The 27,989-nt window shown below is 35.8% G+C and overlaps 1 protein-coding gene across 1 annotated transcript; it reads right to left on the reverse strand.

The window, feature by feature from the left end:
- Positions 1-5: 5 nt before the first annotated feature.
- LOC120421975 (sorting nexin lst-4) lies at positions 6-27,988 on the reverse strand. Its single transcript, XM_039585285.2, has 2 exons — positions 27,782-27,988; positions 6-2,986 (listed from the first exon to the last, which is right to left on the reverse strand). The coding sequence occupies exon 2, from the start codon at positions 2,983-2,985 to the stop codon at positions 1,267-1,269; it is 1,719 nt and encodes a 572-aa protein (XP_039441219.1). The 5' UTR covers position 2,986; positions 27,782-27,988; the 3' UTR covers positions 6-1,266.
- Position 27,989: the final 1 nt, after the last annotated feature.

Consider the following 27,989-nt stretch of genomic DNA (forward strand, 5'->3'; position numbering starts at 1 on the left):
AACAATTTGTGTTACGAATGAGACATTACAGTTTATTTACGTTGCTTTATCATATAAATTATCCCAGTTGATCTCTTCTCTTTGAATACAAGCTACAGAAAAGTGTGTGTGTGTTTGTTTCTATTTTTTTACGTTTAAATGTGTGTTCTTGCATCGACTTTATGCGCTGTCTCTTGCGCTACACGCTATAACAGTTACCATAAATATATATATTTAATACTTTTCCCGTTTAATTTCTCGCATTCAGCATAAAATATATATAAACACTAGTCGACTTTTCCCCCCTCGTTTTGCCCTCCCGCGGTCATTTTGGTTATCAATGTTTAATGTGCCTCGACGTGTCGTCCCCATCGTGCCGGGAAAACGTTATTAGTATAATATTTAATAGTTTGAAATTTTGCCATGCGAGCGTGATTATACAAAGTATTTCTTTTTATTTTTTAACACTCCTGAAAAAACAACAACACTTTTTACAGCGTGCCCAGCTAATTGTTACATACTTTTTCATTATAATCCAATGTTATCGGTGTATACTAGCGTGATTGTTCTCGAATGTATTTATTTGTGTATGATTAAAAATTAAGCTCCACTTGTACGGTTGCACTAAGCTGTAATTGATTTGATCAATTGTGTGCAACGGAGTCGTCGTGTTTGGAATTTGTTTGAGCTTAACTAATAGGTCGTTTTTTGCTTTTGTGGCCGGGGGAAAAGAGTGGAATCGTTCCATTGCTTTTTTGCTATTACTGGTTGCATTTGAAACAATAAAAATAACGCAGGAATGTTTCAGCCTGCGAGTTCTGCTAACAGATTCCGGTGGTGATGTTGTTGGGATTTTGTAGTTATTGTTCCACTCTGATGGTGGAACATGTGGTTGATGTTGTGTTTTGATTTGAATTGTGGGTTCGTTATTGGTGGGATCAATCGTGGTTTGCCCTCTACAACCGTTGCAAAAATATCAAATCGATTTTAAATTTTAAAACTAAAAGCATGTTTTATAGTCTTATGCATTTATTCAATTTCATTTTTATTTTCAAAAATCTAAGAGATTTTTGGCAAAGAACAAACCACAATCGATACAACGAATTCACATTTTACACAACAAAATGTTTAGCAATTATTTTCAACGCAAAAGCAACAAGCTTTTAATCCAAAAAAAATGTACACATAAACAAAAGCTTGTGAGTCAAATTCCGAGTCTTTCCTTTCCTTTTCAAATCTTAATTTTATACATAAGGCATCCAACTTCCCATCGCTCTCCTACTCCCCTCAAAAGTGCCCCTGCGCCTGCTCGAGCCGCCGCACAATGTTCTTGTAGAACTCGATCTGCGCCCCGATAAAGTTCCGCATCGTGTCCTTCAGGTGCGTGTCCCGCTCGGCCCTGAAATGTGCCATCTCCGCCAGCATCGCGTACGACATCACGTCCACGCGCCGATTCACCTCCGCCAGCTGGCTGTTTTCCATCTTTTGCTCCGCCGTTAGCTTTTCGCAGTCTTTCCGCTTCTGGACGCCGTTCCGGTACTCGGCAAGCGCGTCCGGATAGCCGCCCAGAAGGCCACGGTAGATGTGCAGGCGATCGCCCAGGGGGATGAAATCGTGCTTGGGCTGGTCGGCGAAGAGTTGGCCGATGGCGATGAAGATGCCGGCGGCGTGACCGACCGAGTTGGACAGGCTGAGCTGGGTCGTTTGGCGTCGTTCGTCGATCTCGAGGGCACGCGCCAGCTCGGAGAAGCCTTCGCCGATGCGTTGGTAGTCCTGCCGCCATTGGGTTTGGAACTTTTTCGTCTCGTCGGCGCAAATCTGGACCAGCGTTTTGACGCCGCCGGCCATTTGAGGCACGAACTGGGTGCAAGTGTCGATCTGGGGTTCGACCTGGGAAGTGAGCAGCGTTTTGTCCGGCGGGAAGATTGCCGCGCAGAAGGTCGTTCCCACGAGGGGGTCTTTCTCCGCCGTTCGCTTGCCCGTTTTCCACTTTTTCTCGTCGGTGCAGGTCAGGAAGTGCATCCAGACGCCACACGTGGACAGTACCGGATGGCGGCACATCCAGTCCACAAACTCCTGCAGCTGAACGCGGCGATGCTCGACAAACTCCTCGTCGTACCGTCCGGAGATCTGCTTGTCCGGCAACGGCGGAACCGGAATGAGACAAAACTTCTTCACCAGTTGCTCGTGCAGCCAGTCAAAGTGTTTGTACCGCCGCGAAACGGCAATCCCATTAAACGACGGCGTCAGCTGGTACGCGATGAAACTCTTCAACCCGTTGAACTTCTTCTCCTTCTTGGGCGAGTCCACCGTCACGGTGTACCCATCTCGCATCGGCTTCCACACGATCCCCGCGTCCGTCTGCAGAATCTGAACCCGATCCGACTCCGACACCGCCGGCACGCTCAGCCCCATCAAATACGCGTCTGCCGCCTTCGACGAGAATATCTTCGAAGACGACGTCGCCCGCCTCGTCCCACCAACGGCCGTCGACGCCAGCGAAATCCCGTCCCCGTCGTTCGGCACCGGCACCGCCGGCAGGTTCGCGTTCGCGTAGTAGTTACTGCTTTGGAAATTCCCGTTCTGATTATTACTAGCCTGACCCTGACCCTGACCGCCGCCACTGGCCGGACCAATCTCCGAGTACGTGTCCTGGTCATCGTCCCAATCGTCGTCCCACTCCCCGTCCTGCTGTTCCCCCCAATCGTCCGCCGTCTGGTCATACCTGGGTGCTTGCGCCGGCTGCTGCTGCTGAACCACCGGAACGGACGCCTTCAACGGTGGTGGTGGCATCTTCGGAGGACCGGCCGCTGGGGGTGGCGCCATCGGCATCACCTCGACGTACGCCGCCGGGAAGAGTCCACGCTGGCCGCGTGCATTTGTGCCCTCCCACCAGCCTTCGCCCACCTCGGTGTTGGTCACGGTCAGGACGTCATCGACGTTGATCGTCAGCTCGGCCGAGTTGGGTTCGCCCTGGAAGTCGTACAGGACCTTGACGCGGGACATGCTGCAAGCGAGAAGAGAAAACGTACTGTTTAGTGAAAGAGAGAGGATGCTGTGCTGTGCTGTGTAAAATCATAAAACTGTGGTGGGTGTGTGCCGCGCGCCGCTGATAAGAGTCAGAGCTCTAGCAATTCAGACAATTCTCGGCGTATCATATCATTGTACAGCACCACACGACGCTAACACTGCCACGAGAGTAAGTAGAACGAGCTGCGACTAGGAACTGCGTTCGTGCCAGGAATAGATAATTTGCATAAATTTCGTTTATGGGAAAGTCAGAAATGGATCAGTTAAAAGCTGCATATATTCTAGCTATTTGAATAGATTTGCAATGAATTACGGTTTAATAAACATAAAACATAAAAGTCAAAGTAGTTATGTCACAGACATAACCGGAATGGCGTAGACTACGTAAAGTTTTGATATGTGGACATAGAGTTTTCCATATCTTAATTTTGAAGAATTAGCTAGATACTTGAAATACATTAACGGAATAAGATCGTGAATGGGAGATGGACCCCCAAACAAGACAGAACTTACACACTCTTAGGCTGGTAAACTCAATCGGACCGTGTACGTACCGGATGTTGAAACGGAATTCGTATACGATTCTAATTGAATTCCGATTCAATTGACTTTCACTAGAAAGAGAAGGCAAATCTAATGCGAACAAAACCGCAGCTGCCATAGAGTTATCTACGTGCGCATCTACGTGCGCATGTATTGCGTGCACGTACACGAAAAAGATTGAGGTTAAATTTTGTACCCTCCAGCAAAACAAATGGCGTGCTAGTGTGCGTGAGATCGGGCTTAGATAACTCTATGTAAACATACTTTGAATGGGTTGGTAAATCTTTGACTAGAAAGCCTTATTCAAACAACAACATAGAATGAAGGAAGGAAAGAGAAGAACGAAAAACGATTTTTTCGCGAACCGAATGAATGTTTGGTAGCAGAATGAGGGGGAGGGAGAGGGGTTGGGGCGAGAGCAGCCTCAGAAAGCTGTGCAATCCGTCACTCCCGAAGACCAACATTTGTTCCTGAAAGGCATTTCACCGACTCATCCCGGGTGGGACGAGGGACGGGGAGTGAGGGCAACTCCGAAGAGTTGGGCAGTCCTCACCCCCTTCCTCAGAAGATCCAAACGGTCCGGCCATCGAGAGGCAACTGGCTGACGAGAAGGCGATGCACGCTTCTGTTGTAGCTCTGGTCCCTCTCTCTCCTACTGCTCTGGTCCTCTTCTGCTGCTGCTGTTCTGGTCTCTCTGCTGCTGCTGGTCTGGCCGGTCCGAGGTCTAAGACGTGAATGTTGGTCTGAAAACTGGCGCACTTTCTTATACACTAAAACCCCGGTGGTTGGTCACCTTTTCGTTTGACACTTTTTTAGTTTGTATCCCGTTGGTTGGTCAAAGTCAAACTAAAAAGTGACGAACTGTCACTTTTTACACAGCGCTTACGCACACTATCAAAACAAACGTTTGGTAGTGTGTGTGAACTCCATGTAAAACGGGTGTCAAACTAAAAAGTTACCCCGTTCGTTTGACAACAGTTAGTGTCAAACCATCGGGGTGTGAGTGTATATGTTTTCGGCTCGCTACTTCCCCTTCTTTTTCGCGACCGACACTCGGTCGCGTTGCTCGGGTGATTTTCCCCTCAAAATAGGTACTTGACATTCCCGTCCGTGAGTGGGAAGCGCTCATTTTGCTTGCAAAATCTCTGCATTTTGAAAACATTTTAAAACATTGAATTGTTTCAATAGTAAAACTATTTTGCCAACAATGAAAATTTTATAGCAAATTGCTGAATAATTTTCGAATCGAATGGCACATAAATCGTGTCGATTCGATTAGAGGGAAGGAAGATATAAGCGTTTGACGGATGACGCAGTAATCCAGGGCCTTCGGCCCGGGTTTTTTGGAATGGCACCCCAGTACCTTCGAGTAAGACGTAGTCTACGTCAAAAAAAATATTCACATCAGATTCATCGAGGTGGTTTATTTATGGCCACCGGAAACAATTTATAAAAAGATTTTTTTTTCTCATCACGAGTCATTTTACCAACGAGGTTTACCGAGTGCACCGTTTTCGAAATCCCGACTTTTTCTATACTTTTTAGCAGGGCTGTTGGAGTTGGAGTCGAAGTCGGAGTTATTTTAAATGTATGTATGTATGTATGATCCCCATACCCGCAGGCAACTTGGTCCCGAAACACATGTGAGCGCTAGGTGAACAATTCGATCATCTTTTACTCCGTAATCTGTACACCCACGTGCATAAGTTTTTTTGCACGAATTTTAGTGCTACAAATACCGGTGCATAGATCAAAATGGTTACCCTCTTCCCTTCCCAAGCGCCGGAAATTTGTAGCGGGTGTAGGGACACTTTGCATAGACGCCCTTGTTCCCATCACGTCACTGAGGGTATGGAGCGACGAGAAATTAATAAGCATGCCCCCCTAGTCGAACCTTCATTAGAGAAGCAGGCAATCCACAACTCACAGCGAACGACCAAGGGAACACCCTACCGCGTATATAATAAGGTAGGCGTAGTTGTCTTGATTGTTTTGTGAGTATGATAGAATAAGTGAGAGTTTTTTGTGTTAAAAAAAGAACGGGCTCACCAAATAAGAAAACATCAAATCCTGATCCAATCCAACCTTCAAACTTCAGGTTTCCAATGATGTCAAGTTCCAGCTTCTTGGAATTGAACCGCGACGTCCATTTTCTGTTACTGTTGCTGCTGGGGAATGCTGACCGTGATGAAAACCAGAAAGGAACACCAAATTTTGAAGCTGTCACAAGTTCTTCAGATCTTGAGTGATGACTTTGAAGGTTTTCCCGTTGCGTAGCTTACTTCGATCTCGAAGTCGGAGTTATTTTAAATTTAACAAAAATAAACTTTGAAAAATATTTGCAACGGCCTAAGTACAAAAAAAAATTAAAGTGTCGCGCTTAAAATATTTGAAACTGACAAAAAATGTTAAAAAAAGTTGCAACTTATTTTAAAATAATCATTGAATATGTAAAATATATCGATTATCTTAATGTTTACTATTTCTCTACTAAAATCTGAGAATGTTGATCCTTAGGCAAGCTATTTTGATATTGTTGCATATTATCGTTGAACAAATCTCAAGATTTCAGGATAGGATAGGATTTCAAGATAAAAAAATGTATAGAAAAATTATAGGATTTAAAAAAAATATTATTCAAAATAATCAAAATCAAAATATTATTCAACCGATAAGTTTTTTTCTCATACTGTTTGTCCCACGCCAATATGATGGAAGGTGATAGTCATTGCAACTAAATGTACCTAAAAAAATTCTTCTTGGAAAGGTAGCTTAAGTATTCTTTTGAAATATCTGTGACCTAGAAAATATTTTACCTGTGGATTTTTATTTTTTATACAATTCTAAGCTTTTTCATATATTTTGATGGAGGCGCGACCATACATAAAGCTTCATTTTAGGTGAAGATTCAAGATGTATCGTGCGCCTCCTTTTAAATATATAGAAAAATTTTAAATAAAAATAAATCCAAAATTCCAAGGTAAAAAAATTTCTAGGTCACGAATATTTCAAAAGGCGTCCTTTCCCGAAGATATATTTTTAGATACATTGATTTGTAATAATAATCTTCTTAAGGCATGGCGTGATGTCAATGCACGTCTTAAAAAAATCAATAGATCTTTAAAAAATAGTTGCATTTAAAATTGTTATTAAAATAAAACAAGGTGACTATCAAGTCACTGTGCTTCTTATAAATGCCACCCTAAAAGTGAGCAAACTGAATTTATATGTTAAATCGATCATTAAGGCCAGCTTCCTTTTAATGATCATTAAAAAAATAACAATGTAATATTTTAGCTTTACATAAATTTAATGAAAATTTGAGGTTAAGTTAATAAATCCAAATTCACTTACCAAACTGTTCTTCTGAAAATGCTTTCAAAACTGGAGATATTTTTTGATTTCTGTTTCAATAACGTATAAAATTTGTAAAACTTCCGTTTTTCACTTAGAGAATTTTTCAATAATCCTATATATCAATGTTTTCGAAATAATAGTTAAATAACTTTTGAAACATTTAAAAATATGTGGAATCGGAGTCAGAGTCGGAGCCAACCATTTTTTGAAAGCTGGAGTCGGAGTCGGAGTCGGCTAGAGTTGGTAGGCCGGAGTTGGAGTCGGAGTCGGTTGGAGCTGAAAGTCGGAGCCGGAGTCGGAGTCGGAGTCAGCTAATCTAAGAATGCCGGAGTCGGAGTTGGAGTCGCTTGAAGTATGACCCGACTCCGCAGCCCTGCTTTTTAAAACCTCATATAATAGAAAGATCTCATCAAAAAAATGTGAAACGGTTGAAAAATGCGACCTAGCATAATTTCTAAATAAATTAAAACAAAACCAAACAATTGAAAAAAATTGTAAAATATAGAAACTTATTTAAAAAAAAGTAACATCAGACTTTTTCCCTACTTTACCGATTTCCCGACTTGGGTGGCCACACTGTTGTCGTTTTAAAAAAAGATTTCAGGAAGCTGAGAAAATGCTTTACATTTTGCTGTTTCTAACTTTGTTTTTATGGCCTTTGGACGCTGCGATATCGCCATGCAAAGATAAAAAACTGATTTTTTTTCAGTGTTGCCCAATTGGGTATTGAAATTAAGCTCAAATTTGTGATGTTATTGTTCACAACGATAAAGCAATGACCCTTTGTACGACGGCAAAGGATTTAAACCAATACTTTGCGACGCTTCTTGGCAAAAAAGGTTCTACTTGACAGCTAAGGGAATTGTAGTTAATCCATCGAAAAATTTGTCTTGAAAAAAAGTGATCAGAATTAATGGTTTTTATTCGTGTTTTTTTTTACCGTTGTACATAACAATTTACACAAAACTTTAGGACCCTATTTGCCCTCGTTTTATGATCACCATTATCTCGGGAACTCATGATCCTATTTTAAATGTTAAAAAAGTGGAGTGTTCTACCCTTATCAATGGAAAAATAGAAATTATGTTTATTATCAAAAAAACTTTTTGAAATTTGTCCCTTTCAAAAAAAATCAAATTATTTTTTATTGAGAAGAGCGGAAAATTTCACCTTCGGGTCGGTTCGATCGTGGGGTTGTATCGATTTTTTTTTCGACCTTCAAGATCGGAACACTTATTTTCAACATAGTACATTTTAATAGTAAATTGAATTTTAACATAAAAAAATTATGTCAACAATTTTTAGTTTTTTTTAATTTTCTGTTACATTAATATTTTTTAAAATTATTGCTTGGTCAAACATTTTTTGATATTTCTGAAATTTTCTGAAAAATTGCATTTTATTTCTCCTAAAACATACCAAATCAATGGAAATCAATTTTTCAACGGACAAAAAATGTTTATAAAAATCGGCAGAAATAAATTTCCTTGAACAGTCAAATGCTGAAAAAATCATTTTGCAATTTAATGTGCAATCAACCATTGAATGGTTTTGACTAAAATTAATATTTCACTCGAATTTGATGTTATAAATAAGAAAATTAAAAAACAATCTACAATTTTGCCAAAGACATCAATCGATAGAAAAATTCCTTAAAAAGTAACAGATTTTTTTAGTTTTCACACACCATTTTTACATGGACAGCTGCCTAATTTGTATGAAAAATAATTAAGACGAACTGATAATGCAAAATGGTCCCTTTGGACATACGGAAGGCACTCAGAATTCAGAATTCAGAATTTAACCTTCTTGAACAGGTGTTTTGCTGCTTTCCAGTAAGTAAAAAGATGTGGAACAAATTTCATCAATCTAAATAATAAAATTGCTGAAAAAATAAATCTGCAAATGTCTGAAAAACATAACTTGCAGACAGTATTTTAATATCTTATTTATAACATTGCATTGTTTGTAATAAAAACAATGTTAAAACCATCAACGAATAAATTGAAGGATTCCTGTAGAGCTCTCTCAAATTTCCCTGAGCTTTCCACAGAAATCCCTCGCAATGTTTGCACGAGTTTTCCCAATCTCTTTCACCCAATCTCTCCAGGGTAGGCGTGGTGGCGCGGAAAACCATCGTGTTGAAAACTTTAGTGCTTCGAAAACAGCCACAGGAACCCCGCCATGGTTGTCGTGTAGTGCCCTCTCTGCATTTCTGCTGATGCTGAGGTCGTTTTGCAATCTGATGCGCGCTCGAAAGGTAAACTTATCCACGGCTCTGCGTTGTTGATTGAAATTCTGAAGCCCCTGCGGGAACCGGCAGCAGTTTTCGAACCCCGATGGCCACCACCAACGAGCACCGGCGAGAGCTATCCATCATCATCTCCCGGGTGCGGTGCGGGATGGCCACACCACAGACAAGTGAATAAGACTTTTTCTTTACAAAAATGTGAAAGAAAATTTCACAGACAGAAAAAAATAGTTTGCTCCAGTTATCTAAGCTTCAATTACGGTTTCAAGCTGGACAAGTTCAGCTATCAACAATCTGTGTTCGTTCGGAGTAGTGGCGAAAGCATATCGCGCTCCCATTTCACGGTAAAGTGAGTTATTCTCGCCAATCGGACGTTCGGTGAAACGCTGAGGTGCAGTTCATCAACTGATTTATCCTTTTCACTGCGTGTGAGCTAAATTGTGCTGGATGAGGCAGCGTTTCAGAGAAGGGGATTCAATGTTTTTCGTTAAGTGAAATAGTTTACCAGAATCGTTTACCATGACTTGATTGAGTTGCTTGGGGAGCAGGTTTGTTTCGATTTCGGGACGACTTGGGCAAAGAAAGCAATTCAAATGACTAATCAAATGGAAAATGAGAGTGGAAGTAGCTGCGACACAAAGCCATCATTCACGCCAGAGATTGATGATGGATGCAATGAACTCTAGAGTGTGTCTAGACCGAGAGTTTACTCAATTTAGAACAGCTAAACTTCTCATTAATCGTCCCATGATTATACAAAAATCGATGTTACATGACTAAAATTTATTATAGATGTTAAAATACCAATAAAAAAACGAAATTAAAACTATGTCAAGAATAACAGAAACACAGACAAACAGACGTAGTTTCTAGTGATCTTGCTTCGATCGAACACACGGCACGAAGGATTTAAGACATAAGGTGGAAAGGACAAAAGCTCAAAACAAAAAAAAATAGTCCTAATTTAAAATTCAAATTAAATATTATTTGAGACTTTTTTCCAGAAAAAAATCAGATAAAAAATCTGAACTCAGAATTTTCTACTTTTTTTAAATAATCGTTTTTCTGTAATACTTCTGTGAGTTTTTGTGTTTCTTCATAATTACTTATACTTGTTTCTGTAGCATTTCTGTGAGTGTGTCTGTTATGTCAAACTAAATGATTCTTGTTTCAGCAATATTTTTGTGAGTTTTTCCATTCCTTCAATAACTAATGGAAAATCGGACGAGCTTCCCGTTAAAAATATTTTCGAGACTGAAAAATCAAGGCTCACATATAGAAATGGAGCACCCGCAGTCGAGCAGTTTTTGACAGTTCGCTCCATAAGAAATACATTGTAGAAAAAAGCAAAAACTGCTCGAATGAAAGTGCTCCATTGTCAAAAAAACACCAGCAAATTACCAAAACCCCTGTTTTTTTTTTTTTTTTTTTTTTTTTCAAAAAAAAAATATTTTTTAAAACTGCTGTAGCTTCAAAAGGATTGGACTTAGGACAATTTGAAAAGATCAGTTTGAGCGCGTTGAACGGTGTGTGCGCTTGAGATTCTTGGGAGAAAAAAAATAAAAAGATCAAAAATTCTCAATTTAGAAATCGCTGAGAGAAAATCAGACATTTTGGATTCATATTAAATTACAGAAACAAATTCCATGATTGTTGGATATTTTTATTTATTGATTTTTTTTTAATTTTTAGAAATTATAATTTCTTAGAAATTTTCGATTGTAGCATTATCAAATATTTGAATTTTGGATGTTCTGAACATCTCAAATTTTTTATTTTCGATTTCTGAATCATTGAATTTTTTATTTTTGAATATCAAATTTATTAATTTTTTCAGATGATTTGAATTTTTCTGGTTTTTTGACTTTTGTTATTGTAAATTTGATTTTTTTTTGTAAATGTGTATTTTCATATTTATAAATTTCTGATTATTTATTCTGATTTTTCAATTTGGGGCCATCCATAAACCACAATTGTCCACGCTCCACACAAAAGAGATCTTTTTTTTTTTGTGTGGACTCTATAAATTTAAATTTAAAAATGTCTTAATTTCTGAACTTCTAAATTTCGGTTTAAATATTTTAAAGTTTATGATTTGTTTTATTGGTTTCTTTTCTTGACTTTTTTTTGATAAGGTCCTATAAACAAATGTAAACATTGAGTGTATCCCTTTCACACCTTATGTCAAAGTCCATCGGAGTAAGCGGGATACACTCAATGTTTACATTTGTTTATAGGACCTTATCAAAAAAAAGTCAAGTTTTGTTTAATGATAATTGTTAGGCTTTTCCCTCTAGTTTTCTTCATTTCGATAAAAAAAACAAATAACGTCCTTTTAATATTAAGATTCGGCGTTTTGAGATTCGATTAAGGCTGGTACAAATTTTATTTAAAGTTTTTTGCATTTGCCTGCGTTTAAAATCATTTTTAAGCATGTTTGGGTTAATTTAAACATCTTTTGAATTATTGGAAATTTTTGATGTTTAGTATCTCAATAAGTTTTTCCGCTTATTTTATTGTTTTCGTCAAATCTTACTTTTTTTTAAACTAATGTTTGCAAAACAACTGAACTTGTGTAAAATGCAAAAATATTTGCATCGGCCTAATAAGCAACTCAGAATTTTAAAAATTATTGATACGTTTGTAATTTTTAGTCGCATTCAAATAAGCACCGAGCCACGTAGCCCAGTGGTAACGCTTCCGCCTCGTAAGCGGTAGATCGGGGTTCAAATCCCGGCTCGGACCAACACAACTGGTGATCTTTTCTCTTCTAGAATCGATTGCTTAGTAAAGGGAAGGTAGTGTATCATCACAAACTGGACCTTATCACGACACCTTAGGGAGGCGACCTATGGAATGTTAGCATTAACCTTAACATGTTAACATTAAGTTGAGAATGAAATTGCCACTGAATCCGCTTTGTAAATGCCGGCCCCGATACTCTTCACGGGTGTTCCCCTCAGGAACTGGGAAAGATTTACTATTCAAATAAGCAAATCCAAATTGCTTGATTTTTTTTTATCAAAACATATTGCAAACAAGCACCGCGGCGCAGGGTACCCACTCAAAACCCATTTTCAAATTTCCGACTTTTCCAGAAACTCAAGTAATAGGCATTTTATTATCCAAATAACGATTTCAAACAAAAAACTCTTTATAATTAAGTAAATTTCAACCCTAAAAAAGTTCAACATGAATTAAAAAAAATTCTAACTATTGACAATATTTGTAAAAACAGAAACCAAAAAAAAAATACTTCAAAAATGGAAGGACTCATTATTTAGATTCAGAGTAGAAACGATAATAGAAACATACACAATTAGTCTTTGAAAAATAACCGAAAGCATACTAATACTTATAATTTCAATGTTTATTTTTAAAAGGCAAAAAGTTAAAGATAACTGAATTTAAAAAAATATTTTTAATCTTAATTTAGGCCGTTGCAAATGTTTTTCAAAGTTTATGTCACCCCCCCCCCCCCCCCTTCAAAATTGGTCTGAAAAATCAGGGGGCAAAAAATTATTTTTCCAAAAAACTTCAAAATTTCCATGAAAGTAGAAGTCTAATCAACTGAAAACAAACTAAAATGCATTTTTCTGCATTGATAATCATACTTAGCATGTTTGGGCTTGTTAAACAATGTTTTGAGTTATTATGAAATTCCAATGTACAGCACCGCAAAAATTTTATTTTTCGCAAAAAATATTTTTTTCGTGAATACTTAAAAATATTGGAAACTAATGATGGCAAAACAACTGGACAGGTGTATAATACATTTTAAAACACTTTTTTCATTAAAATGTTGAAACCATGGCTCGTAATTTCAATTTTTATACTTTTTTAATTTTTTTGCCCCCCCCCCTCGACTTTGGTCAGAATCGAGGGACATAAACTTCAAAAAATATTTGCAACGGCCTTATTTAAAATAAATAAAATAAATAGATAAATATTTTGGAATTCGTTTAAAAAATGTTTTTGCCAGATTCTCATTTTAAATAATGTTAGTTTAATATTATTTTTTTGAATCAATGTCGATTTTTCTTGATGTCAGTATTTTACTCAAATTTAACCGTTTATTTATTTATTTATTTTTTTCAATGAAAAAATCAGTTTGATAAGTTTTCATGTTTTACTTTATAATTCGAAATCTTTGAAATTACAAATTCTTTATACGTGTTCGCAATGAGGGTTCGTTAAAAAATTACGTCCATGAATAAGGGGACGGAGAAGAGGGGTCTGAAATTTGTGACAGCCTATGTTAAAGGTATAGGAAAAGTGGGGAATGGGGGCTTAAATCCAGAAAATCTCTGGACGTAATATTCGAACAAACTCTTACTCATAATTCCATCATTTTTTTGAAATGACTTAACGAATTTAGATAAACAATTAAAAACATTTACCACAAAAAACAACTATTGCCAAACTCAAGTTGGAATCTATTTTTATTTTAGTTTTCCATTAACTTTGTTGTTGTTTTCAATTAGATGTTATCTCCAGAGCAACATTTGAAAGGGGCGGTACGACATTGCTCTTACGGCCTTTCATTACACGCGTTTAAATGGAACGAAAGGCCGTAAGAGCAATGTCGTACCGCCCCTTTCAAATGTTACTCCAGATCTGTTGTTTGATAAGCAAACATTTATAAAAAAATATATTTTGATTCACAGAAATAACATGAAAATCTGTGTCAAATGCATTCAATATTTATTGAGATTTTAATGTCAAAAAAAGGCTGTTCAATCTGAAATAGATTGAAATAGTGAAAGGAACCTTAAATTTAACCTATGTAACCAAAAAAGGATTGAGTGAATTTAAGTTGAAAATTGTGAAACATTATTCAAGAGTTAGAAAATAATTTTCAAACAGATAAGCTTGGGTTCCCCGACTTTTTGACAAAAAATCACAAATTCCCAACTTTTTCCAGATATTCGAATTCCCGACTTGAGTGGCCACCCTGCGCGCGAAGAAACGTCAAGCGCCACTTTTCGTTTCTGTTCCTTTTCAGCCGAGTATCGCTATTTGCAGTTTTGCGTTCCTTCAAAGCTACGAATCATCCTATAAGGAGGAAACAATCAATGTTTAAATTTGCGTATGGGATCATAAAAAAGTCCAGGATTTAATTTGATTATGCCAACTATCAGAGATATTTTCAGAGTATCAATTGAACCTTAATAACAGTAAGAATTTGTTACCCTGCTGAATACCAAAATCCTATTTGCACATTCTAACTTAATTCAACCAAATTACAATGTGCAAACCAATAACCGTTTCCCATAACTCAATAAACTCGGTTCCTTGAAAATGGTGCTTCCGCAAAATGCAGATGCTCCTCTCATGTGTCATTGCTGTTGTATTCGCAGAAGGAAATAAATCTTCCCTCCTCTCGATGCAATCAACCGAAACCTCACGTAAATCAGGTCAACTCCTTTACCAGGTGGAAGAAGAATGCCTGCACGAGTGTGAGTGTTGCCCAGGTGCATTCCGGTGTTATTGATATTGCAATCATAATAACATCATCCAATTCCTGGGCAGCTCATAAATCTATCGAGTCCGGTTCGGGTAATAGAATCTCTTCAAACAACAACAAAACACGATATTTACATGGTCCGATAGCATCGTCCGGATGTGGCGTCCTCTCCCTGCTGTAAAATTCCATTTCATGCTCCAGCAGGAGGAGCATCAGCGCTTTGATTCCGATTAATGCTACCAATTATTCATAGTTTATTATAGGATCGATCCATCCCGGACCAACGAGCGACCACTTCCACCGCCTCGATTCGATTCGATTCATCGATGTTGACTTATTTAGATGAATGCGTTCCGGAAAACACACGCAACCACCCACCAACTTGTGGCCAAGCGATAGCGGATCTCGTTCCTGATTGATGATGATGATGGCCGGCAAAAGAGAGCTCATTGTTCGGCGTCGGTGCTTCGAATAGCCGGCCGCTCTAAAATTATAAGCTCTGTCTATTTGGAGACCACAAAACAAGCGTCCAGCTTCTCAACGAGGACGATAGCCATCAATTCTAAACCATCCAATCCTCGCTGGATGAATGACGAACGTGCTTTGATTCGCGCTGTTTGGTCATAATTAACAGCTAATGAAATACACATGAGACGAGGCTGGCAGGGTGTGTTCTTCCCTAAACTGCATGGTTCTATATGTTTTCCCTTGGCCAAAATGTACCCAGTTTCATAATCTGTTTGAGCTAATTAAAAACGCCAGAATAAGCAACTATTCGCCGTTCCAGCCCCAAAACCTAATATTAATATTAATCACGTCGAGTGACGATAGTGACCAGCCATGTGACGAGATTGAGATGAGTTGGCATTCCGTGACGGAGGCTGTGTGGAATGTGACTGCGTTCTCTGATGGATGCAATTATAAATCCAGCATCGGAACTTTTCAGCGCGGCAATGTGATTATCTATAATGTTCATTCTCCACTCTAGCAACCTTTTCTCACCGACAAAAATCACTTCCGAACTCTCAAAAGAGTCTTCAAAGAGTAAACGATATTCTCATGATTTTCTTCGGTTTTTCCAGAAGCACGATAGTTTGATTGTTGATAGCAAAAAATGATAGTTTTTTCATCAAATTCCTCACCGAAAAACTTGAAATTTTACCAACATTTTGGGCAAGATTAAACTGATGATCAAAATTTTTCGCATATCTCTCTCAGTGAGTGCTCATCATTGATAACGTGTGCAACGATGCGATGCGAGGGATATTTTAAACGATCTGCTGGAGAGTGAGTGTGTGTGCATTTTATAGCTCAAAAAGCACAAGTTTATGATGAGACAAGAATGAAAGTAACGCCAAGATTGCGTGTCATTTCTGCCGTGTACAGCATCGCTAACTGGTGCTAATTTTAACAGTTTGAGCTCACAACGTTGTGTTCGTCTTGGCCACCGTCGTAAGCGGCGCTGAAATACCTGGTTTGAGCTTGTATGGATTTGGTCCTCGGAGGAACCCGACTGGAGTTGTATCTTCTGAGACCTCTTCGAAAAATCTTTGAGAATAACATTTTATTTTTATTTTTAAAAGAACAGCATTTTTTAAATGTCCTTCTGAGTTACTACGATGAACTATGACTAGTTGGCATTGAACTACACAATTTATTGATTTGTCTACACAACAGTACTGAAAAACAGTCGATATTTGCACTCTCCACAAACGTATAATTTGGTGAATGAAACTGATATGCAGTCATTGATAATGCAGTACGATAATGGTCATTGCAGATAATGTAAAGATAAGAACTCAGCTTTTACTAGTATGACAGTCAGCAGTTCTTCAAAAAAGGGACCAATTTCATGAGATTTTTTTTATTGTTTGACATTTCTTATGACCAAAGGGAACATTTGCATTGTTGGTATCTCCTTGCAATGGGGTCCGAAGTGATTTTATGATCGATTTGGCGTCCTTGGCAATGATAAAGATATTTACAAGGACTTTTCAGAAAAATGATTATATTCTAAAAAAAAACTTTTTTTCTATCAGGCCCTTTCAAATATTTTTATTGAAGTTTATGTCCCTTGACTCTGGCCAAAGTATTAACATTTCAATGTAAAAAGTGTTTTAAAATTCGTTAGATTTCAAAATATCAAAGTACAGTCATCCCTCATATTTGGAACAGTTTACAGATCGGCCAATGTTCAAAAAATCATGGCAAATCGATAATTGAACTTAATGATTCGCTTTTACCTTCATTTGAAACCTTTTCTTGCAATCTTTTGAATGCTGTATCGAACAACTGCAAATTTTAACTTTTAGATCAAGTTTTTGAAGAAAAACTTTGACCCTTGAAATCCACAAATTCGGAACACTTTTTTCTTACGGATGTAAACAAACTTTGGACCTCTCCAGGAGTACATATTTGTAACAAAATAATGACTTCACAAACTGCAACCAGTGGAACTCAAGCTTAGTGATGTTTTATCCATGGTCTGATAACTTTTTTTGTGAGAATATCAGTTAAATTCAGGTGTTCCACAATTGTGGGAGGCACAATAACATCACACAATCACGGAAAAGGCAATTTGGAGGCAGTGTTTTGCTGCTCTGGATAAAATAGTCTTGAAATGAGGTTTTTTGTTCAAAAAGAAACGTCATGATTCGAATTCCCGGACGCTTCGAAACCCGGACACTTCATCTTGTTTCATCAATTATTTAGATATAAGTTCGCATTATGAATGTCAAAACTGTGTTATTTGATGAATTCCTACATCAACTTTCATTTAAATTTTGTTTGAACGCTGTAGTTAATGCCAAAACAATTAAATACAATAAAATTACAGTGGACTCTCTGGCTGTCGATCTTCTCGATATCAATATTGCTCCAGCTGTCAATAAAATTTTCAGTCCCTTCAAGAAGATTGCTTTGATTTTCCGTTCTATAATTTGATAACTCCCTCTCTCGACGGTCCCTTCAATATCGACAACGAGAGAGTCCACTGTATAAGTTTACCAAAAATGCGAAACATTTCACTTGAAATATTTCAAAGGCGTTCGAAGCATCGGGAAGGCAAAGCAGAAATTTATGGTTTCGATTTCCTTAAATTCTAGCACATTTTTATATAAACTATCGATTGTTTAAATGTAACCTGCTTATTTGAGACCTAAAGAATGCCATTCACTAACATTTCAGTCCAAATTTGTGCGATTCATAAGTAAAATCGAGTGTCCGGAATTCGAAGCAAAAGTGTCCGGATTTCGAATCAGCTTTTATCAGTGTCCGGGATTCGAAGCACAACATGTCATTTTAATATTAAAATTCTGATGAAAAATTGTTAGAAAAGACAAATTTTGCATGCATTTTCTTGAAACTGAATGTCCAAATAAAGTTCCTTAAAATAGTAGAATCGAGAGAAAAGCTGCATTTGGCATGCTATTGACAAATTATCACAAAAGTGTTCAAACTACTGCTTCCATTAAAATTTTGAAGCTATTGCAAAAAAAATGTACCCTCTGATTTTTTGGACCGACTTTGCAAAATATTTGCAACGGCCTTAACATTATGTCATTAGGGATTTAGGCAAAACAATATAAATAGATTTGTGAACAAGCAGTCTATAGTGCTCTCGTCAGTGAATATTTACATATGACATGAATAGGATAGACTGATTGTTTGCAATGTCACATTGGCTCATTTACATTGTTTTGCCAGATTTAACAGAATTAATGTGATCAATTTTGTGTGTTATTTTTTATGAAAAGAAATGAATCTTTAAAACACAACTCCGCTTCTAGACGAACGAAATTCGTCAAAATATATTTCCTCAGCTGATTTTTTAATACTCTAAAAAACTATTGAGAAAATTAAATCTAATTTTACAAGACGCAAAGAAAAAAAAATTAAAGTTAAGGGGCAATACATAAAACTGCCTGATTTCTACAACCTGATTTTTTGAGGATCTTGATTTTAAGAAGTTTTCATTAAAATCTGTATAGGGGAAACTCTCATATTTTGGAAGGTTAAGCATTCGCTCCTAACTCAATCTAATCAAACACTTATTTTCGCCACATGGAGAGTTTGATGGACGATTAAAGCTCCAAAAATACTATTTAGGCCATAAACATACCGGCAACATCACCGCTTCGAGTAAGCACACTCATTTATGCCATTTACTGGCCAAAAAGATCAAATTTAATGCATTTTTGATCATAATTTCTATTTTGCGTGACCATTTCTCATCATTTTGTTTACACACACATCCACACGCAAGATGAGAGCTTAACCGCTTAACAAAAGTCGCCATCAATATCTTTTCACTTGCGCTTTCGAAGCGCTTAAAATATGAAATTACTTCCAACTACCGGCAACATGTTCTTTTGAACATTAGTTAGTCACTCACTTGAAAATAATCCCGAAACATGTAATTAAATTGCAAGCGCTGTCAAAAAAACAAACGCGCCGAGTCACTTGACGTTTATACCTATTCAAATCGAAGGCTGAAGAAAACCGAGTGAAAAGCGAAGGCAAATAAAGAACAAAAGGGTGGCCACCAACACCACCAGCAGAACTTGTTGGAGTGAGCCAGTGATGCCAGGAAATTTTCTCTATAAATGCTACTTTTCGTGAGTGTTCGCTTAAAATTTCATCAATTTTGGCAGCACTAAGCAGACCCAAAAGCGCGAAGGAAGAAAAAAGAACAAAGCTGAAAATTTAAAAATGGATGTGGCCCAGTGCATTCTCATCACTTGAAACATGTATTTTTTTAAGTGTTTGTAAAAGGAATAGAATAACTTTTAGTAAAAATCAAATTAAACAGAAATGTTCCCAAAAAGTTGCTCTACTAGCTGGTGCACTTGGTTTTAGTAAATTGCATGGAGCACTTCAGATTATCCAGGAACATACAAACACAATCGATTATTAGGCTTAAAATGGGTACATTTCCCCTATTTAAGCAACTTTATTTGAAAAACTTCTGATAGAAACTTACTTCCTATCCTATTGAACTATTTATCACTCGATTTCAGTTGATACCCCCTTTTACTAGAAGAAATTTTACGTCAAAGCGCTGATATGCCAACATTACAGGCAAGATGAAATTAGATGCTATCCCTCTATTAAGCATTATTTGGTGCTGAAATTTGTATCCGGGTGATATGTTGAAGATGTTTTTTACAAATTTGGCAACACTAAATTTTATATAAGGTCTTTACAATGAAAGTGTTGATGATTTTGGCGTAATTTCAAAGAGAGTGATGTTTGTCAAATCAAATCAGCAAAACATTTTTTGGTTTATTTTGGAATCCAAAACAATCCTCGAAATTTGTGCGCATGTTTCTGGGGACCCCATACATCATTCTACTTCTTGAGTTGAGCCTGCGCAGTCATTTTTGTCAATTTTTGTGGGCTTGAAATTTGAAACAAATCAACAGTTGAACATTCTTTTTCGCTGAACAAATAGTTATTCAGTATAGAAATATTAATTTATTTAGCTTTTTTCACATCTAAAATAACAGAAGTAAGGAATAGGAGGGTTTTAGATATATTTCAAATATTATGATTATGTTTTTGAGTCAAATATTTAGCTAAATATTGTTGCTATACTGGACAAATTGGGTGAATCAATGCTACGAATTATCTTCCCTTTATTTTCCTTTGTAATAAGCCCAGTTCAAATCAAATAGGTCAATAAGGGCATCTCCACCGCAGAGATCTAATTGCGTGGCAAACCTATCGGTTGGATCCCAAGTTTTAGCTTTGCTCCGTAGCTAATACACGTTTTCGCACCGCTGAGAGCTAATTTGGCTACCGAATCAAGCCCACCGCGGGGATCTAATTTATTCATTTTCAAATTCTAGCCGTTTTGTTGATCGAAATCAATGAAACTACATTCTAGCATGATAGAACATGCTTCCAATTGCATTATATGTCCTAATTGTTTGCTTACATCAATAAAATAGCATTTTCATATTTTTAAAAGAGTTCATCCGATTTGCTCCCGACATGTTTGCACCCCAACTTTCGCACCGCGGGTAGCAAAGCTAAAGCTAAATTAGCCTTCGAGTTCATTCAGCGAAGAAAAAGTTCATCGGGGATCCGTCGAGTAGCCAAGATAGGTGCTCGAGAAGTCCCCGAGCTGCCGGTGGCTAATTTTTTCAGCGATTTTTTGAATTATTTGTATTTGTTTTGGTTGAAGATGCATTTATTTTGAATATCAAATTTGAATGAATATTAAAGAAATCAGTAATTTAGTTCAAAACGATTTTATTAAATTGAAAAGTTGTGGAATTTATATATATTTTTTTGTATTTTTTAAATAAAAAATAATCAACTACATATATTAATATAAGCAAATCATCACCGAAAATTTAAACATGAATGTCCAAAATTTAAAAATAACTAAACTGATTTGAACATTTTTAAATTATGTATAAAATTCAAATATATATCAAGCGAAACAATGTAATTGGTCCAATGTGAGTTTGTAAACAAAGGGTGTATCTTGCTCACGTCAGTGAGGAGTAAGAAAAAATTACGAATACGTTTATTTTTATTTATTTTTTTCATTTCATTTACAAATATTTTGAATGGTTGTACCGTAAAGGCTGATACGCAGATCCGATGGAACGCAAAACTCCATATAAAAAACGCCCAAGAAACGGTCAGGGAAAGGGTCACGAAAAGATTTTTCTTAAGCGGTACGCAGCATAAACGAAAAGTGGCGTTTGACGTTTCTTCGCGCGGTGCTTGTTTGCAATATGTTCTGATGAAAAAATCGAAGAATTGGAATTTTCCTTTTTAATAATCTTGTATTCGATATAATAATATTTAAAATCCCCGCCGAATCTCAAAATGCAGAATTTTGAAATTAAAAGGACAGATATAGTTTTTTGGTCGAAATGGAGTAAAAAAAGAAGTTGTCTTTATAGCTGTCGGCCACTATTGCTAGTACCAATCAGCAACCTCTGGATTGTGAGTCCAGTGCGCTGTCCAATTGATCCACACGGACGGGATCGAAATTAAGTATAATTTACAAATTTACGAAAACCCGAAATTCTAACACAGCACAATTTTTATCAAAAATAAAAAAAATTCAAATTCAGGAATTTAAGAATTTAGGAATTTAAGAATTTAAGAATTTAAGAATTTAAGAATTTAAGAATTTAAGAATTTAAGAATTTAAGAATTTAAGAATTTAAGAATTTAAGAATTTAAGAATTTAAGAATTTAAGAATTTAAGAATTTAAGAATTTAAGAATTTAAGAATTTAAGAATTTAAGAATTTAAGAATTTAAGAATTTAAGAATTTAAGAATTTAAGAATTTAAGAATTTAAGAATTTAAGAATTTAAGAATTTAAGAATTTAAGAATTTAAGAATTTAAGAATTTAAGAATTTAAGAATTTAAGAATTTAAGAATTTAAGAATTTAAGAATTTAAGAATTTAAGAATTTAAGAATTTAAGAATTTAAGAATTTAAGAATTTAAGAATTTAAGAATTTAAGAATTTAAGAATTTAAGAATTTAAGAATTTAAGAATTTAAGAATTTAAGAATTTAAGAATTTAAGAATTTAAGAATTTAAGAATTTAAGAATTTAAGAATTTAAGAATTTAAGAATTTAAGAATTTAAGAATTTAAGAATTTAAGAATTTAAGAATTTAAGAATTTAAGAATTTAAGAATTTAAGAATTTAAGAATTTAAGAATTTAAGAATTTAAGAATTTAAGAATTTAAGAATTTAAGAATTTAAGAATTTAAGAATTTAAGAATTTAAGAATTTAAGAATTTAAGAATTTAAGAATTTAAGAATTTAAGAATTTAAGAATTTAAGAATTTAAGAATTTAAGAATTTAAGAATTTAAGAATTTAAGAATTTAAGAATTTAAGAATTTAAGAATTTAAGAATTTAAGAATTTAAGAATTTAAGAATTTAAGAATTTAAGAATTTAAGAATTTAAGAATTTAAGAATTTAAGAATTTAAGAATTTAAGAATTTAAGAATTTAAGAATTTAAGAATTTAAGAATTTAAGAATTTAAGAATTTAAGAATTTAAGAATTTAAGAATTTAAGAATTTAAGAATTTAAGAATTTAAGAATTTAAGAATTTAAGAATTTAAGAATTTAAGAATTTAAGAATTTAAGAATTTAAGAATTTAAGAATTTAAGAATTTAAGAATTTAAGAATTTAAGAATTTAAGAATTTAAGAATTTAAGAATTTAAGAATTTAAGAATTTAAGAATTTAAGAATTTAAGAATTTAAGAATTTAAGAATTTAAGAATTTAAGAATTTAAGAATTTAAGAATTTAAGAATTTAAAAATTTAAAAATTTAAAAATTTAAAAATTTAAAAATTTAAAAATTTAAAAATTTAAAAATTTAAAAATTTAAAAATTTAAGAATTTATGAATTTAAGATCAGAATTGGGTACTAAACTGCCCATGTTCGCATAAATGTCCCATATGCAAAAACAGCAAGCTGAGAAAAACGCGGGAGAAGTTTGTCCCACACATAAGGCTACGTGTTAAGTTTTCACGACAAAACAGGATTTCCTGCTGATTTCTAGAACAATGTACTGGATGTTATAGGCTCTTTTGAAAGAGCACACGATTTTGAACCAAACTGCATCAATAACTCAAAAGTGATGAAAATGCATATGGGACATTTATGCGATCATGGGCAGTAAAGCCCTATGTAAATTTTTATGTTCAACGGTAAAAAACACGATTAAAAACCATTTCTGATCACTGTTTTTCATTTTAACGCAATTTTTTTTTGACAAGACAACATTTTTTTGATGGATCAATTATGGTCCCCTTGGAGGAAGATCTGAGAAGTGTGGGAGTTCCGAGTCGAAATTGGAGAGTAGCAGCCCAGGACCGAGTTCAGTGGCAGCGCATCTGGAGACAGCTCATGACCCGGAGGTTGTACGAGCAGTAAAAGTAAAAAGTAAAGTAAGTGGAACGAGCTGTCAAGTAGAAGCTTTTCTGTCAAGAAGGACCACGAGGTTAATTTTTCAAAATAGATTTAAAAATCCATTTTAAATTCTTTGTGGTCGTACTCAGAAAAATAAGCTTTATCGCTGTAAACAATAATATCAGCAATCTAAGCTTCATTTTAGGACCCAATTGCTCGGATTGCTTGTTTTCAAATCCGTAGTGGCTTATTTAAAATGTTTTGTTTGAATTTTGCTTTTTACTCGATACAATTGTTTGTACAATTTAAATTACTTGTCTCTTGCATGTCCAGCAGTAGATCGACAATGCGTTGACCAAAATTAATAAAACACATCCCCAATCTAACCTAAAAAACAAAACTACATCACTCCAGATTACCAAAAGTCAACATTGAGTAACATTGAGTCATTTTGATAAATTGAGTCACTCGGTTACTCTCTGTCCTACCCCTTGCCAAAAGTCATTTTTCATGCGTGAACTTGCAGCACCGGAGGGAAAATATCTCCAAACTCGAAGAATTGAAATCGAAATATCAATTATCACTCCTATTGTAAACATTCACTGACATGAGCAGGATAAACTCTTTGTTTACAAACTCACATTGACCCAATTACATTGTTTTGCTTGAAAAAACCATCCGTCAGACGATTTGCTCCGGGTAGATCCCGGAGCTAACCTGAGTTTTGTTTAGATTCGGATGAACACGGATGAACTCGAACCTAAATTAGCTCTCGCACAAGTACCGCGGTGGGCTTGACGCGGGTGCCAAATTAGCTTTGCAACGCAATTAGGTCCCTGCGGTGGAGATGCCCTAAGAAAGATTTCGAACTTTGATTGATTGATTGGTTGATAAGCAAATAATTTGACTGAGCCAAACAAAAATCTCCTTAGAATAAAAAGATAAGGTCATTCAAAGAAAAATAACTATTCACCATCATCCAAGAAACATGAGTGCAACAATCTCCTCTCACTGCCGCAACTGCACGTGTGATGATTCATCCACCCAGCGTTGCCACATGTACAGATTTATCTGTCATGGTACAGATTTTCAGCAAAGATCTGAGTACAGAATCTGTACGTACAGATGACAGATATTTGGGTCACCGTACTGATTTGTAAAGATTTTCAGATAAAACAGATTCTTACTCAAAATGATATTATTGAATAGTGAAGTTATTGCAATTATCTCAACATTTAAGAACTTTACATTGATTAAATCTAGTTTAACTTTTGAAACATTTAGAAATGGATCATGCTTTTTTAATGATCTTAGATCCATTTATACTAGAATATTTTGAACTCGGAGTCTCTCTTAATACTAACCCCCAGTACGCCGCGGGTAATTGGCTCCCTCCCACTAACATTTACACACAAGATCCTCTGTAGTTTTAGGTTTTTCTTAGGTTTAAGAAAACTGCATTTACAAAAGCAGACTCATTGCTAACCAGGTTTCAGTACCGACAAGGACCTAATAAAAATAATTTATAGCATTTCGTTCTAATAAAGTTATAACATAATTTCCAGCATTTCCCATTCTTCTCAAAAATGATTTTGAAATGAAGGAGAACACAGGTAAAATAAAATCTAAAATACTTCAAAAATTTAATAAAAGTTGTACTGAATCATACAGAAAATAATGAGTCATAAAGTTTATTGTATTTTTTTTATTAATTTGAGTATATTTTTAAATTATATGAAAACAACATGATTTTTTTTATATTCATAATCTTGCTTATTGCATTTAAAGCATTTTTTGCAAAAAAAAGTTTGATAATAAAAATTATCTTTTTAGCATTCCATACTTTACATGCACTAAATTTGAAACATATTTACAACCGCCTTGTAGTTGCCTGAATATTAAAAAAATTAATCCTCGTTTTTCAAAACATTATTATTTGTTTCTTGAAAGGTAACGCCATTATGTCACATTAAACTATTTAATAAATGGAATCTGGTCAAAGTAAATTTTATTGAAAGTTTTCGATAAATCATGTTTTGTACCGTCAACTGGGTCAATCGGGACTGCAGTCTGTATGAATATGGATTACAGTCTAACTTAAATTATTTAATTCTTAAATTCCTGAATTCTTAAATTCTTAAATTCTTAAATTTTTAAATTCTTAAATTCTTAAATTCTTAAATTCTTAAATTCTTAAATTCTTAAATTCTTAAATTCCTCAATTCTTAAATTCTTAAATTCTTAAATTCTTAAATTCTTAAATTCTTAAATTCTTAAATTCTTAAATTCTTAAATTCTTAAATTCTTAAATTCTTAAATTCTTAAATTCTTAAATTCTTAAATTCTTAAATTCTTAAATTCTTAAATTCTTAAATTCTTAAATTCTTAAATTCTTAAATTCTTAAATTCATAAATTCTTTGATATTTTTTAAATTTTAAATCTGGGTATGATTTGAAATTCTAGATTTTTATATAGAATTTTAAATTTTTTGGATAATAATTTTGAATTTGAAGGATTTTGAATACCGTCATCAGGGGTGACATTGGGTCTGGGGGGTGAGATTGGGTCATACAAATTTCAGCATTTTTGTATGACCCAATTTCACCCCCCCAGACCCAATGTCACCCCTGATGACGGTATATGAATTATTAAATCATATTATTTTAATTTTATTAATTTTTAATTATTAGAATTTTAAAGCTTTGAATTTGTTATTTTTAAATTTTGTTTTGTATATATATTTCTTTTTATTTTTTAAATCTTAGATTTTTTTAGTTTTAATATTTGTATTTTTGAATCTGTGTGTTGATTGATTTTCTCTTTGGTTTACTTCTTTTCAAGCAAAATACAAAATCCTTCCTTTTAATTTCAAGATTCTGCTTTTTGAGATTCGGCATCAAAAGGCAATTCGGAATTTTCAATGTTATAATTTCGATTACAAAATTATTGATACATTTATGACTTTCAGTTGCAATAAAATAAACAAATTCTGAAATTTTTAAGTTTTTTCACTAGAACTTTTGCAAACAAACATCGCGCGAAGGAACGTCACGCGAAGAAACGTCTTTCCTTGGCCGTTTCTTGGGTGTTTTCTATATGGAGTTTTGCGTTCCTTCCGAGCTGCATATCAGCGTTTAGTGTTGTCATAAGATTTTTCAAAATGCATGTTAAAAAAAAGTTTTTTACAAAAAATATACCGTACAGATAATGGTACAGATATTCGCCATGCTTGGTGCAGATAAGACAGATTTTTGGACCCTCTGATACAGACGAGCATGTGGTAACACTGCATCCACCCGAACCGGTCTTCCACAAGATCAGTCCTGTCTGGATCCGTGTTGTTTTCAACCAACCACAATCAAACACGCTTTTTCAGGACAAACCAAGAATCGCGCCTCTTTCTCAAGACAAATTTTACTGTGACTCACCCTCGCTCTCGAATCGAACTCGCTTCCGCCGGTGGCCAGTTCCAGAGGATGCGAATTTGTCCCAGCAGCAATCACTGCCACAAACTCTTTTCTCTAGTCCGTGTTGCGAGCCGAGTATCGCACCACGAATTATTACTAAAGCGCCCGTGCTAAGTGAGTTTGTATGTGATTGTGTTTGTGTGAACGACGGTTTAGTTAGTACAGAGTAAGTGGAGGCAATAATAACAAGCTTCTGCTGCTGCTGCTGCTGCAACGACAAACAGCAAAGCGATTGCGACAAGGTCAAAAACATGTACAGACAGAAAGAGACTCTTTGTTTATCGGCGGACGGGACGGGACTACGATAGGGAAGTGTGTTTGATGTGGTTCCGGAAGGGGGAAGAAACTGGGAAATTCTGATTACTAGAAGGGGGCATGCGAAATCGATTAAGATCTGCGAGAATTGCTACTACTAATTAAGCTTGGATTAACTCAAGATTAGAAGACAAGTTTGCACTGACTGTCTGTTTATAGGCGTTTCCTCAACATGTCCCCCCTCAAAACGGAGAGGGAACCGCGACGGAACACTGTTACGGTATCTCTCTCTCCGTTGAGCAATCACCTTTTATCTAGCCTAAACCTTCGCAAACCGAACCGATTCGATGACGAAACCTATTACTAATCGAAGGTATTTTGTAAGGCAAAACATCAAACCGATACACGGTTTGTGTCCGCGCCCTCCCCCCAGCAGCTCCCTCCTCCCAGCCTGGGCACGACCCAAGGGGCAATTAAAGTGACGTCAGCCCCGTTTCGCTGGAAGGCAACCGCTGTCCGCTTACCTGTTTTCGTGCCGTTCTCCGGATTCCGACGTTAATGTTCCGCTTTTCCACCTTCCAACTCTACAATCCTCCTCCCGCTGCAGTTCACTATCAAAATCCGCAGCGAAATTCCGTCGTAGGTCGCTGTTTTATCGCCCTCCTCCTCTCCAGTTCAGTCCAGTTACAAAAAAAAACACCTTTTGCAGAACCCGCTGCTGACTGCTCCGAA

Source organism: Culex pipiens, chromosome 2, assembly GCF_016801865.2.
Source record: "Culex pipiens pallens isolate TS chromosome 2, TS_CPP_V2, whole genome shotgun sequence".
Lineage (NCBI taxonomy): Eukaryota > Metazoa > Arthropoda > Insecta > Diptera > Culicidae > Culex > Culex pipiens.